At 43.3% G+C, this 14,603-nt stretch overlaps 1 protein-coding gene across 1 annotated transcript; it reads left to right on the plus strand.

Moving 5' to 3' along the window:
* The first annotated feature begins 245 nt into the window (after positions 1–245).
* Cd59 (CD59 molecule (CD59 blood group)) lies at positions 246–9,191 on the plus strand. The gene is made up of 4 exons (XM_023710585.1): positions 246–331; positions 552–636; positions 4,893–4,994; positions 8,962–9,191. The coding sequence occupies exons 2-4, from the start codon at positions 570–572 to the stop codon at positions 9,189–9,191; spliced, it is 399 nt and encodes a 132-aa protein (XP_023566353.1). The 5' UTR covers positions 246–331; positions 552–569.
* Positions 9,192–14,603: the final 5,412 nt, after the last annotated feature.

Raw genomic sequence — 14,603 nt, forward strand, 5'->3', positions numbered from 1 at the left:
AGCAGGGGGTGTGGGTGAGGATGCCACATGGATTGCTTTCTCACGTATTTTTACTGGATGCAACAATCCTTGTGGGGGAGATGGTGTTATTTTCACTGCACAGCAGTGAACACTGGGGCTTGTGGGGATCGAGTTTGTTCTTGTTTTGATACTGCAGATGGAACTCAGGACCTTGTACTTGCCGGGCAGATGCTTATACCACTGAGCTATTTCCCTGTGTTTGTGGATGCTGTAGGTTGAGCTGGGCTGGGTCCCAGTGTTCCTGCTGTACCCGAGGAGCCTTGGGTCCCTCGTAGCTGCCTCTTTCATCAAGTTGAGAAGTATTTCTTCGGTAAGCCAAGGTCTCAGGCAGGAGGAGGGTCAGCGCTACTACCCAGCACTGTCCACCTGACGGCACCACCTGGCATGGACACCCCACCCAGGAAATTTCCTGTTCTTGATCAGGCCATCAACTCCTTCTTAGGGTCCCCCTGGACCTCTAGCTCTTGATTTCTGAGATAAGCAGCAGCTTTTTAAATATCATGACAGCCCTTCTCGTCCCTGTCTTCCAGACTCTGCAGACAGTCACAATGAGAAGTCAAGGAGGTGTCACCCTCCTCAGTCTCCTGCTGGTCTTGGCTTTGCTCTGCAGCACAGGTGAGTGGCCCACAGACCAGGACCATCCAGGAAGCTGGCCGCAAACTTCCTCTCATTTACTTCTCCAGAAAGTGCTTGCGGCTGGCTTTGCTCTCCACCCCAGTCCCCTATCCAGGCCTGGTTTTGGTTCTTTGGCTTTCTGTGCTCCTGATCCTCCTGAGTCACAGCTGTCCCCAGTCACAGGGCTGCTGGTTTTTATAGGGGACCAGGTTACAGTTGGTCTCCTCCCTACTCACTACAAGAACCTTGGGCACTTTAACAGATGCCACTCTTGAAGTGCCATGCAAGTGCATTTTGGGCCTTCTCGGCTCACTCCTTCTGCCCCGTGGCTTCTCTGGTGCTATAGTGGTGGTGACCATAGTGGTAGCTGCTGCCACCATGGCTGAAGCTTATAGCGCTTGGGTGTTAATTACCAGTCTGAACTTTTTACATATATGTACTTGTTCCTCATGCCAATCCAATAGAATAGACAGTCTTTTTATTCCTGTTTTGCAAATAACAACATTGAGGTCCAAAGAGATGAAGTAACTTGTAAGATAATACAAGAAGAGAGTGGCATGCTACACTGTGAACCCAACCCAGCCCCTGGGTTCCTGCTTTACTCCTGCTGCAGGCCACCCCTTCCATGGGCCAGCCCTTTCCTGCCACCCTTCTCTGGTTTCCTGGAGATGATGTCATGAGCCTTTTTTTTTTTTTTTTTTGGAACTGGGGATTGAACTCAGGCCCTTGCACTTGCCAGGCAAGCACTTATTCAACTGAGCTGTCTCCCCAGGCCCAATGAGCCTTTTATAAAAATAGGAACAGTTATGTTACTTGCTCTATTACTTCTATTATTTGCTACCTTGATAAGGATCAAGTGTCATTTTCTGCCTGTGTGATATTGGTACCACTATAGGTTTTTTGTGTGTTTGTGTGTGTGTGTGTGTGTGATAAAGGAAGAAAAAGAAATAGCAAATAAGCAATAAAGAAGAAAAATAAAGGTGCCTGCCATGTTGGGATGCGTTAGTAGCTCCCATATAACAGCTGCTGTTACGTAGTTGACATACGTCTGTGCCAATGTTTATCTCATTTAAGCCTCTGGCCAACTTCAAGAGTGGCATCTGCTAAGCCTCTGTCACCTGTGGAGGGTGTGTCAGTGCATGTGTCCACTTGCTTAAGGACACACTTGAATCCTCTTTCTGTCTGGCAAAAAAGAGAAGTCATGACTTCCTCCTGGTCCCAATGTCCTTGTCTGCCCTGTTAACCCTAGCTGGCGTGAGTTGTGATGTTACTCACTTGTTCCTCTCTCAGTTCTACCCAGTGGAGCCGACTGTTGCAGTCCAAAGCTGCTAGGGCCTAATTCTTAATCCTCTAGCGAGGTGGGGTGCTAACTTCCCATGCATTGCTTTACAAGTTCCACTGCCAAGCCATGTGATTAGGCAGTGCTTATTGGCTAGGTCTATATTTTCAGATCTTCAGACCAACTCAAAATCCTCATTTGGATAAATGAGGCCGACATTGGCATCTTTCTATACTAATTTTTATGTCAACTCTTCAATATTATTTTTTCTGTGTTGAATCAAATTGGTTTTCCATTGTTTTGACCTGTAAAAATGTCCATGTGCTTGATCCAATCTCATACTTGACCTTTCTTGTAGCATCAAGAAACACAGGGGTTATACAGCTACTTTCGCTTAATTCAGTGAGAAGAAAGATTTGTACTAATAGTGTTTGGACAGGATATCCTGTCTGCATCTTGTACTATGGATAGCCACTAAGAAGGTAACAATGTACAATGTATTAATTATTGAAACTGTCCCATTAATCAGTTTTGAAATTGTCTCATTGATATTTGTTTCTCAATTAAAAAAAAGAAAAAGAAAACAAACAAACAAAAAAACAAGTTCCACTGCCACCTGTCACCTGTCTCTACTGCATCTGTAACTTCCTTGGGTAAGATATAGTGGTGGTGCTGTGAGGTGCTTTTTTTCTCCTGCTCTTTCCTGGCAGTGTGGGGACAGCCAGGGCAGCATAGGCCCTCTGTGGCAAGGCTGTCTAATTCCCTGCACCTCTCTAACCACAGGTCATGGGGGGAGGGGGGAGGGCTGTTTACTACGCAGCCTTCTAGTCTTTAATCTTGTTCCTAGTGTTTCCAGTTAGTGCTCTGGTGCACAGAGTGAATGAGAGGAAAAGAAAAAAGAAAGGAAAAAGAGAAGAAAGAAAAACAAAACAAAATAAAAAGGGGAAAAAAAAGTAAAATGGCTGATCATCAGGGAGGGAGCCATTTGTGTCAGCAGAATTTACTGCTAGACTGTAGCATCTTCTCTTTTTTTTGGCAGAACCAGGGATTGAACTCAGGCCCTTGCGCTTGCCAGGCCAGTGCTTATTCTACTGAGCCATCTCTCTGGTCCATGTCTTCTCCTTGGAGGAAGGTGGAAGAAGCAGGAGGTGTTGTATCCCAGTCCCAAGTTTATCCTGTATGACTTGATTTAGCCATACTAGTTTAGTATACCTTCTTCTCCTTCTCTTTCTTTTTCTCCTCCTCCTCCTCCTCCTCCTCTTCCTCCTCCTAAGATTCAAGTATGGTGGACAGTCATCCTTATCCGGTGACCCACTGGCAACCAGGTGGGCTGGCTGGCCATTTTATTAAGTCCTTCATCTATGGTTGGCTTTATTTAGCAGTCTCTTATATCAGATTGGTTTTAGTTTCAAGGTGTATATCCTTCCTCCTCTTCCAAGCATCTGTGTTTTAGTTGAATTTTTCTGATTACCTCAGACCAAGTCTCCTCCTTTATTCAGCTATGCTGTTTTCCTGTTCAGCACTTCTTCCAGCTTGGGCTCTGGAAGTGATAGCCTGAGTCTGTGTCTCATTCCATTAGTTAGTAGCTGTGTGACTTTGGACAAATCTTAGTTAATATCTTAGTCTTCGTTGTCTCTTGCAAAATGGGGATAAAGTTTCTTGTGCCTACCTCTTCTAACAGTTTTATGGAAGAGCTTAGCATATAGGTGCATGGACGTTTGAGCACTCGAAAATATTATCCATCAGCATTTCCGTTCCAAAGAAGTTTCACACATGGCCCTTGACCCTTCCAAGGACTATAAGGAAGCCAAGGCGGCTGTAGCCAGTAAGTCAGTCCTATGTGTGATCTTTCAAAATAGCCCTCAGACAGTCAGGCCTGCCCAACACCCTCCCACTTCCATTCTTAGCTTCTTGTCCCTAAGGACACACATCCAGCACAGGGAAGGGACTGTAGAGAAATGGCATGTTTGTGCTTCCTCCCTGTAGCTCCCCTCTTGGATGGCCATGACAAATGCTGATTCCGGGGAGAACAAGCAGTCTAGTATGGCAGAGCTGTCACTTTTTCTGTTTTTTCTTTTTCTTTTTGCAGTGCTAGGGATTGGATTCAGGGCCTGACATATGTGATGGTAGGGAAGCGCTCTACCACTGAGCTATAGTTCCAGCCCTGGCCCTTTTTCATTTTCATTTTTTATCTTGAGACAGGGTCTCACTAAGTCTCCCAGGCCGCCCTCCAATCTGTGGTCCTCCTTCCTCAGCTAGGATTATAGATATGCTAGTATCGTAGATGTGTACCACGACACCTGACTTACACAAAATTTCATTTGTCAAAATTCACAATGTAATAATTAAGTATAAATGTACAATATACATTTGTTAATGGGGTTAGTATCTTTCAGGGGGATGAATGTTTTGCTTCATTTGGATAAAAATTAGTGTTCCTATCACCAAATCAGCTGTAAATATTTGTCTGTGTGTATTGATTAGTAAAGAGATCTTATATATTTTGTCTTTCAAAATGTCTCTTCACACAAATAAGGAGTTATCAATCCACGAGGGTTTGGTTTCACTGAGCTTATTCTTGCCAGGAAGACAGTCGCAGGGCTATTTACTCTCTTTGATGTTTTGGCTTAAAAAGTCATTATGCTGCGGGGCCAGGGAGATGGCTCAGTGGAATAAGCACTTCTCTGGCAAGCGCAAGGGCCTGAGTTCAATCCCCGATTCTGCCAAAAAAAAAAAAAGTCATTACACTGCACACATCAGTCACCTGCCAGTTGAAAATTAGGAAAAGCATCTCAGTTGCAGCTGCATGGATTTTGAAAGGCAGATATTCCCTGTGCACTAGCTCTAGGCCCCTAAATACATCAGTGGAACTGTAGTTGACCCCATACCATACTATTGCAGGTGGACAGCTCTGTTCTGCTGCTAAAGTGTCGCTTGATGCCACTATAACACACTTTTTTCTTTTTTCTGATTCTAGGTTTCAGCCTGAGGTGCCTCAATTGTAGAAGGACCACCAAGAAATGCAATAATGTCACCACTTGCACACCTAACCTTGATTCATGCTACATTGTTTCAGCAGGTAAGAGTTCCCCTATTCCCTGTCTCCTGCATGTAATGGGGTGATGACAGCTGGGGGCAAGTCTGCCTCCCCAATTCTAACTCCACTTGTACCCATAAATAAGAGCCACTGTCCGTTGGTGCCAGCTGTGTGCTGGGGATTAGGCCCTCTCCGTAAAGTTGTTAGTTGCTGTTTCTCAGGTGGATCTTTTATTCCTGTTTAATAAATGAGGAACTAGAACCTCAGATTAACAAGCAGGATAAGGTCAGTTAACTAATTTAGGATTCAAGCATGGAAACTCATCTGATGCCAGAACTTTTGCTTTTGAACAAACACACCTTGCTGCCTTCCCAACATTTGGAAGCCTTTGGTGTACCAGGGCCTGAGCTAAGGTCAGAGACATTACAGCGCATGCTGCAATCCCAGCTCCTCAGGAACAGGAGAAGCACATTTGAGGCCAGCCTCGACAATTTAGAAAGGCCCTGTTCTAAAATTTAAAAGCAATTTTAAAGGCCTAGAGATACAGCTCAGTGGTAGAACACTTGCCTTGCAAGCCTGAGGCTGTGGACTGAATCCCCTGTCCTGGGATGGGGTGGGGTGGGGCAGTTTGCATATACAAAAATGATGACAAAGACCTGCTTGGTGTCCCAGTAACTTTATACCACTGTCTTGTTTCATGGGGGAGTTAGTACCTACAGAGTTTCAAGGGGACATAAGCTGAGGTTGGAGGATGAATAGGGCTTAGGAAGACTAAGATGGCAGAGGTGTTCCCAGGATTGGCAGCAACACATTCCCAGGCATAATGGCCCTACAGAGCAAAGTGCTCATATATGTGCTAGTCTTTTTTTTTTTATATGAGCAGAATATATTTATTGAGGGAAAGAAAGCTCCTGTCCAAGAGAGGGATAAGAGGAGGGGCCCCAAGCAGGTGGTCCCTGAGTGTGCTAGTTTTGTCCAGTCTGCACGTCCCAATTGGTCACATTAGGGATTCTCCACTTCCATAAAGCCTATAATTGAGGGGATGGTAGATAAAGCCATGCCCTCTTCTTGCTGGGTACGAGTCTCACTTGAACAGATGTGTAATTTGTAGTACTGGTGCAGAATGTCACTTCCAGCATGGTCTTGTTCCATAAGATAAAACCCCCAAGTTTCCACTTTTAAGAGATGAAAATATCATGCTTCAAGCTTATTTTCACTCCTGTGCTTCCTACCACAAACTCTTCCCATTGTCAATGTCAAGTAATGGTGACTATGTCCAATAAACTCATGAAAAGGTTGGGAGATCCACAGTTCAGAAACACTTCTCAGTATGAAGATTAATTTCCTACCAGAAAAAAAATTCTTCCACAAGTAAGAACCAATTAGGTTGACTGTATCTAACACAGAGAAGTGTCATCCAGGCCTGATGGTATACATCTGTAATTCCTGCATACCAGGAGGCTGAGGCAGGAAGATGACAAGTTCAAGCCCATCCTGGGCTACTTAGTGGTTTAGTAAGACCCTATCTCCAATGAAAGAAATAAAAAGGTATTGGGATATCAGTGTGAAGGTCCTGGACTCTATCCTCACTACCACAATGAAAGTATCTGATACTTTTAATACAAATTCCTGGAATGCAGCTAACATCCCAAGCCTGGCATGCAAAGTCCTAGATACTATAGGGAAGTTCCCCTGCCTTTGTCAGAGAATGTGATAATTCACAGTGAATGTAGAAAATGTAGTAAGGCCCCTGGAAGCACATAATCATTCCCTCCACAAATGTCTGCTCACCAGTTTAATTTCCAAATAAGAAAGTAAATGGCACGAATAAGAATTGGAATACCAACTAAGAGCTCTGACCTCTGACCTGCTCCACGGCCATAATCTTTTATCCAACTCTCAAATTCCATAGTTTCTTATTTGGATAGTTAAGCTTTTAAAAATGGGTAATATAAACAATCTGAATGGCTAGAATTCAACACACCTGGAGCAGACAGCAGCCCAGGATTCTGAGGCAGCAGACTAGAGCGACACAAGCCAATGGTTAAAGGTACCAATGATGCGATGGCAGTTGTCAACAAAACTAAATGTACTCAGTGCCGGCCAAATAGCTCAGCAGATTAAAGCACCTGCAAGCAGGTGCAGGGACCAGGGGTTCAATCCCCAGGCCTGCCATACCAGTCCCGCCCCTGGGGCACCCTGAGAGGGCAATAGAGCTGGGCATGGTGGTGCACGCCTGTAATCCCACCTCTTGGGAGGCTGTAAACAGGCAGATCACTACAAGTCTGTTCTAGTAGTAAGACCTTGAACACCCTGTAGACCCTTCCCTAAAATAAAAAAAAAAAAAAGAAAGAAAAGAAAGATATCTTAACATTTCAGAGAAAAAGATTTGGTCTACTAAGGAATCTGGCTTGATAACAAAGTACTTTAGACCTCATAAAATTGACAGCAACTTACCACAAACATCTCAAACTGTTAAACCAAGGTGACACTAGAGAAAGCATTGTTGTTCTGCTTTAGTGCCTAAAGTATCGCGATATCACTTAGAAGTAGACAGAAATACTGTCTTCTCCATAAAGAGCTACCAAGCTATCCAGACTATATGTTAACAAAAAGTCCTTGAGAATATATACTTACCCAAAACAGCTGAAAACTTAGGTCCACATAAAAGTTTGTGGAGGTTTATAACAACTTACTCAATAATTGCCAAAACTTGGAAGTGGCCAAGATGTCCTTCAGCAGATGGGTGGATAAACTCTGGGATATCAATGAAATCTTATTCAGCACCAAAAAGAAATGAATGATCATGCCACAGAAAGACAGAGGAAACTTAAACACATATCAATGAGGGAAAGAAACTACTGTAAAAAGGCCACAAGTAGTTCCAGCCATATGACCTTATGGAAAAGACAAGACTGAAAAAAAAAAAAAAATCCGTAGCTGGCAGGGGTCAAGGTGAATAAGAGGAACTTGGAGGGCAGCATGTTTACAGCATGAGCTGGAACATGCGTGCCATTTCTGTATGTGCCACAGGATGCTTGGAGCTATTTCTCCCCTTAAAGGTCCATGTGTTGGAGGCTGGGTCCTCAGTGTGATGATTCTGGAGGTAGAGCTCTTATAAGGTCAGACCTAGCAGGGGGTCCTTTGGCCATCTGGGTACGAGCCCTTGAAGAGAACTAAACTAGTTCTTGTGCACCCTCTTAGTAGTTTGTAGCAGAAGATTATTATAAATAAATCTGAGCCTGGCTCCATGTAGCTCTCTCTGGCTTCCTGTTTCGAGCCATGATTTTTTTCTTCCTGTCTTTTTGGGGGTTCTAATCTTTCCTCTACACATGCTCCCACTGTGATATGATATCATCCTCCTTTACCCCCTCACCAGGAGCCCAACGAACGGTGGGCCCCAGTCTTGGACTCAGAATCTCCAGAACTGAGCTAACTGAACTCCATTCCTTTATGTTAGCCTGTGCCAGGCATTTTTAATAATGAAACACAGATTGTTACAATATGCAACAGCAGAAATAAACTCTAGGATGACCTGTGGGTAATAATGGTGAGTCCATGTAGGTATAGCAGTTATAACAAATGGTACCACACTGACTGGGCTGAAAGTGGGAGGTTTGTGTTTTGGAGAATAGGGACTTTTGAAGCTTCTACTCAATTTTTCTATGAGTCTAAAACTGCTTTAAAGAATAATACACATACACACATGCAGGCACACACATATATATTTTTAAAAATAATGTGAATTTCAACATTTTTTCTACTTAAATTAGACTTTCGTATCTGCTGGGATTCCAGACATGTGCCACCATACCTAGTTGAGATTTGTTTTGTGCCCAAGTTCTCTTGTGAGACATATTGTCACTTACTTTATGGCTTCCCTCCCCAACCCAGCCAAGATGATTATGCAGAATTATACAGGGTTAGTTCCAAGAAGCAGAATGAAGGGTTCCATAGCAGAGACAGACTTTTACCTAGTTGACCTCTCACTCCCTGTGTCTTCCCACAGGGAACCAATCCTATCACGGATGCTGGAGGGAAGCTTCCTGCACCCTGACATTCTTCATGGAGAGATTAGAGGAGTCCCTGTTGCTCTACAGATGTTGCCAGAGAGATAACTGTAATGGAAAACTCGAGGAAGATGATGGCACAAAGGGCATATCAGGCATGACAGTGCTGCTGTTGGCCCCACTTGTGGCAGCAGTCTGGAATCTTTGGTTCTGGGGAAGGATTCACTAAAGTTCAACCCTTGGTTTTCCACTTCATTGCTGCTGGTCTCCCAAGGCTTTATTGTTTTCCAACTAAAACTTTTTGGGCAAGAATAAAATAAACTTGAACATCATGGGTGAGACAGGAGAAAACCCAGTGCTGTGTGCAGAAATGGCTCAGAGAGAGAGAGAGAGAGAGAGAGAGAGAGAGAGAGAGAGAGAGAGAGAGAGGAGAGAGAGGAGGGAGGAGAGAGATTGAATGGAGAAGCATGTGCAAACAACAGGTCATGTATTTCTTCCTCTGAGCTTTTGAGGATCACTTTTGCAGTAGCAGCTTAAATGGGTTCTTGGAAATGTTGTGTCTTATTTCCCTGTAGTTCCTTGGGTGGAGTTACGAGTATGATCAATACCTGGTGGCAGGAAGTGCTGATGGGACTGGTTTTCACCATTCTCTGTCACATGGAAACCCTTCATAAAGGGAAGGAGAAGGAAGGATGGAGGGAAGGGAGAAGAAAATAAGAAACGGCTTTGTTATCTTTCTTTTTTTCCCCCCTGACCTCATTGTTTTTTTCCCCTCTCTTTTCCTTGTTTTTAAAATTTCATCTAATCATTTTACCTTACTATAGTATTGTATATTAAGACACTTCTACAAATTCTTTTAAAATTATACTGGTGTAACTGCCAGTCAAGTGGAAGACCCAATACTATTACGGATTACTGGACTCTTTTAGAATATTTTTGCTGAGTTAACACACCTATAATATTCAAATGACGGAACTAAACAAAAAAAGGGGATACAGATGAATGTCCATTTTGTATCTGTGTATTCAAAATGGTTAGGATAGATATATAGTTACATTCTCTTAATGAATAGAGGGATTTGTTCTAATGGTGTTTGTAAGTAGGATTTCATATCTGCATCTTGTACAGCAATTAACCACTAGGAAGAATGTATGCAATGTGTTAATTATTGAAACTGTCCTACCAATTTGATTTGAAACTGTCTCATTGTTATTTGTCTGTCAATAAAATTATGGAAAAAAAGTAAAATAAATACATAGAAGCTAAGGTGTAGAGCCGCCACTTTGCCAACTGTGTCACTCCTGCTTTCCTTATTCATCTCCTACAGTAACAGTACGCTAAAGGTATTTCTACCTCTTTTTTCCTGGAAAAGTGGGATTATCTTGATATCTTGATTTTGCCACACATAATTAAAGAACATTCTGGACCATGTAGGAGGAAGTATTGCGTGTGATTATTCTAAATGTTAGCTGTAGGAAGGCCCCTCGTGTGTGCATAGAATGCCTGCAGTGGGAAGAGCCTTTGGGGCTGCCATTTAGACTCCAAATATCATCGCTGGTCATGGCAGACCTGCAGACATTTTTACCTTCCTGTATTCAGCTTGCTGGCTCTTGGCCAACTCAGCACAGGTTACATGAAATGTGTTTCTAAGGGGTATTAACCTAGTCACAAATAGTTAAGCTTTTGGAAGCTCTGTTTCTGAAAAACAAAATACTATATCCCCCTTAGGAGGGCAAAGTTTTCAGACACTGATTTTTGTCAATATCCAGGAGACTCTATGACATTTATAATCTTGTAATTTGGGCTGCTTTTAATACCATAGCTGCATTTTGCAAATAAAAAAAGAATTTCTTTCTTTCTTTTTTTGGTGTAACTGGGGCTTGAACTCAGACCCTTGCTCTTGCCAGGGAAGCATTTATTCTACTGAGCCATCTCCCCAGCCTGGAAGAGTTTCTTGATAAACTAAATTTTAAGAAAAAAAAACCAAACAAACAAAAAAACAATTCTGGGCTATATGCTCTGCTAGATAAATGTCTTGTGTAATCTTTTGGATGACAATTCAATAATGACACTTCTCTGGAAATAAAATTGAATCGAATGGGTGAGTGTGGTTACTCGTCCAGAAGGATGACAGTGCCTACAGCTCTCAGTGGCAGCAATGTCTTAGGCACGACCAATTTTTATCTAATGATACCACTACCCGGAAAGAGAAAAATAGAGACTTCGTCACCGTAACCTAGTCCTGGTAGTCTTCTGTGTTCTCTGTTGGCTCCATTTTCCTGATATCCTTTAGAATTCTCTGCTCCAAGATAGACTACTCAGTGACGTTTTAGACTACTAGTGACTTTTTCCTTAAGATTTTTTTCTGCCTGAGGAAGTGCTAACCACGCTCACAACCACTGGCTGAGCAGAGCAATTCATTTTATTTTATTTATTTAATTTTATGTAGTTGGTCCAGGGTCTCACTACACAGGTGGGACTCATAGTGATCCCTGTTTCAGCCTCCCCAGAGCTGGGATTACAGGCAAGCGCCACCATGCCTTATTTTGGTGGCCAACTTGGCTTTCTCAGGGAAGGGCCAGCACATCATGTGGTGCCGGGGATCAAACCTGGATCCCTGTGCTTGCCAGGCAAGCGCTTAGGCCGCTGAGCTATTTCCATGGTCCCAGCAACTCATTTTATATGAGTGTTAAGAAACAAGAACTGGGGGCTGGGGAGATGACAAGCGCAAGGGCTGAGTTCAATCCTTGGTTCCGTAAAAAAAAAAAAAAAAAAAAAGGAAAAAGAAAGAAAGAAACAAGAACTGATTTTTGACTCATTTAGGAAGGAAGTGAATTCTTTGGACTGTCAAGAGGAATTGCATCCAGAGCTCCCCCACTCCCCCACAAAAAACCCTCAAGAACTGGGCAGTTCCAGAAATGTTTCTAAAACTTCAGATTCTAGTATGAAACTATCTGACTGTTGTCGTGTGTCAGAGTCCATTGGAGAAAGAGTAGTTCTTTGTTTGTTTTTTGTTTTTTGAAGAACCAGGGATTGAACTCAGGACTTTGTGATTGCCAGATAGGCACTTATTCTACTGAACTATCTCCCCAGCCCAAGAGTAGTTCTTTAAAGCAGAATCTGGGTGAAACTAGACAGGAAGAGAGCTGCTGCTCAGTTGAAATCAACAAGGGTCTGACAAATGATCTTAAGCCTGAGGTTTCTTTTTAAAAAGTTGATGTGGCTCAAGTCATAGACTAAGGATTGAGTGCATAGACTCAAAGGTAACAAAGCAAATGTCAGACGAATGGAGAGCCAGTAGAGTTTGCACGGCTTCACAGAAACACTTGTAGTTCACAGTACCACATAGAGCAACCTCACCAGGTCTTCTTTGTGAATGAGCTGAGTTGACTAAGAGCCAGCAAGCTGAATGCAGGGAAGGAATGCACAACGGCTGGTCCGAGGAATTTACAGTGTGTCCTGAAAGGTGCTGAATGTTGTCCATCTTAATCTTGGAGGCACTGGGATGCAAGGCGTGGGGCTGTTCCTCTTGAATCTCACAGTCAGCCCCATGAGTTAACCCTGGGCTGTGTCTCAGTTACTTTTTTCATGGCTGAGACAAAACACCTGGCATCTGAAGGGAAAGGAGGAAAGGTTTATTATGGCTTACAGTTTGTAGAGGTTCAGTTCATGGTTAGCTGGCTCCAAGGCAGGGAGGCATCTGTAAGAGACACAGTCCCTGGGCAGAGGACAGTGAGATAGTAAAGAAGCAGCAAGTCATGGCAGCAGTCCCCCTTCTGTCCTTCATCGTCTATCTGGCTACGCATCCTTAGGGTGTGTAGCATTCACACTCAGGGAGGGCCTGCCATTATCCACACCCAGAACTATGCCAGGCCGATCAGTGGACTAATTTAGTAACCACACACCCTTGACCCCAGCATCTCACAGTCCACATCCAGCCACCTCTGAAAAGTCCCACCTGTGACTACACAAGGCTTTGGGGTGACATCTAGACACAAGCCATAACATGCTATGTGTGTTCTGGTAAAATAAAAACCTGCCTGACTCACACGTTTTGGATTTTGGGCCTTCTAAGAAAATGAACCAGCTTTCTTTCTTTCTTTTTTTTTTTAACCAGCTTTCTACATCTTCATCCACTAATTGGCTATGTCTCTGGTTAAAAGCATAGGGTTTGTTTTAACTTGTCTGAGATTTAGCTTTCTGTACCTACCTTAAGAATTACTGTGAAGCCTGAAGGAATGCATTTGGCAACGGTCTGGCAAATAAAGAGCTGCTATAGCAAAGAGGCTAATTACATGGATATTATGGTTTGGATGTCCATAAAAAAACTCATGTGTTGAAGGCTTGATTCCCCGCCAATAATGCTACAGGAAGGTGGTGAAATCTTTAGGGGGTGGGGCCTGGGGGAAGGAAGTGAGGTCACTGGGGGCATGATTTCTTATCTGAAGGGATACCGGGAAGCTGGTCCTTTCCTGTCTCTGCTTGCTGGCTGCCCTGAAGTGTGAGGATTGGCTCTGCCCTGCACTCTTTGCCGTGAGGTTCTATCTTACCTTCTCAAAAACAGTGGGAGTTATCCAACCACAGACAGTAACCTCGGAAACCATGAGCTATGATAAACTTTTCTTCATTATCAGCTTGTTTATGTCAGCTGTTTCATTACAGGGACAGAAAGCTGACTAGTCAATATAGTTGTTAAAGCCTCAGAAGTCTGAGATAGCAGACCCCACTGTACTTTCCCACTGAATGATATAGATAAAGCAAGGCTTTTCTTTTCAAATTATTTACAGTACCTAACAAAATATCTTGGGATGGAAATCTTTTTTTTATCAGAACTAGCGTCTTATTCAGACACATATTATTTGGGATATGATAAGTGATCATTCTGAGCGCTTTAATTATCTACATGCAGGCCTGGGATGGTCCAGTGGAGATACCGCAGCTCTCTTTTTCTCCAGTGGGGAGTGCTGGCGTGCACTCTGCAGGAGAGGAGAACACCAAACTAGGAAACTCAGGGTTTCTCATCCGAGCAGTGAAAGTCTTCCTTTCCGTGACGGGCTCCCCAGGAGTACTGCCGAGCTCACCCTTGCTGTTGTTGGTTATGTAGGTTAGCTAGCCCGAGCATGTCAATCTTACATGATCATATGATCCATGCTTACGCTGGGGTTCTTTTTTGGTGATTTTATTTTGTTTTGGTTTTTTACTGAGCCATCTCCCCGGCTGTTTTGGCTTTTCAGACATCATCTCACTGTGTAGCTCTGGCTGGTCTGGAACTCACAATGTAACCCAGGTTGGTCTCAAACTTTCATCAGTTCTCCTGTCTCAGCCTTCTGAGTGCTGAGATTATTGATATGTGCCACCATAGCCAGCTCAAAATTATGTGTTAGGGAAGAGAGTGGTCACAACTTGAGGTTCTATTTTCTGCCAGGCACTACACTAAGCACTGTTGGTTACCAGTTCACTTAATTTTCTCGGATTCCAATATGAATAGTGTAATCTACACCCAAATCCTGTGTATAGGTTACAGGTGACATCCTATTTTAGTGAATGGGGATACAGGGCCTGAACATCTCTGCCCTTGAATTGAATAGGGTCTGTCTTTGTTATGACAGTTTCTGCCCTTTTCTGTTTCTCAAAGAACCTT

Source organism: Octodon degus, unplaced genomic scaffold, assembly GCF_000260255.1.
Source record: "Octodon degus isolate 3935 unplaced genomic scaffold, OctDeg1.0 scaffold00018, whole genome shotgun sequence".
Classification (NCBI taxonomy): domain Eukaryota; kingdom Metazoa; phylum Chordata; class Mammalia; order Rodentia; family Octodontidae; genus Octodon; species Octodon degus.

Coding starts and splice junctions, on each gene's coding strand:
- Cd59 (XM_023710585.1), top strand. CDS start 570: ATGAGAAGTCAAGGAGGTGTCACCCTCCTCAGTCTCCTGCTGGTCTTG. Junction 637..4,892: donor GGCTTTGCTCTGCAGCACAG/GTGAGTGGCCCA, acceptor TTCTGATTCTAG/GTTTCAGCCTGAGGTGCCTC. Junction 4,995..8,961: donor ATGCTACATTGTTTCAGCAG/GTAAGAGTTCCC, acceptor GTCTTCCCACAG/GGAACCAATCCTATCACGGA.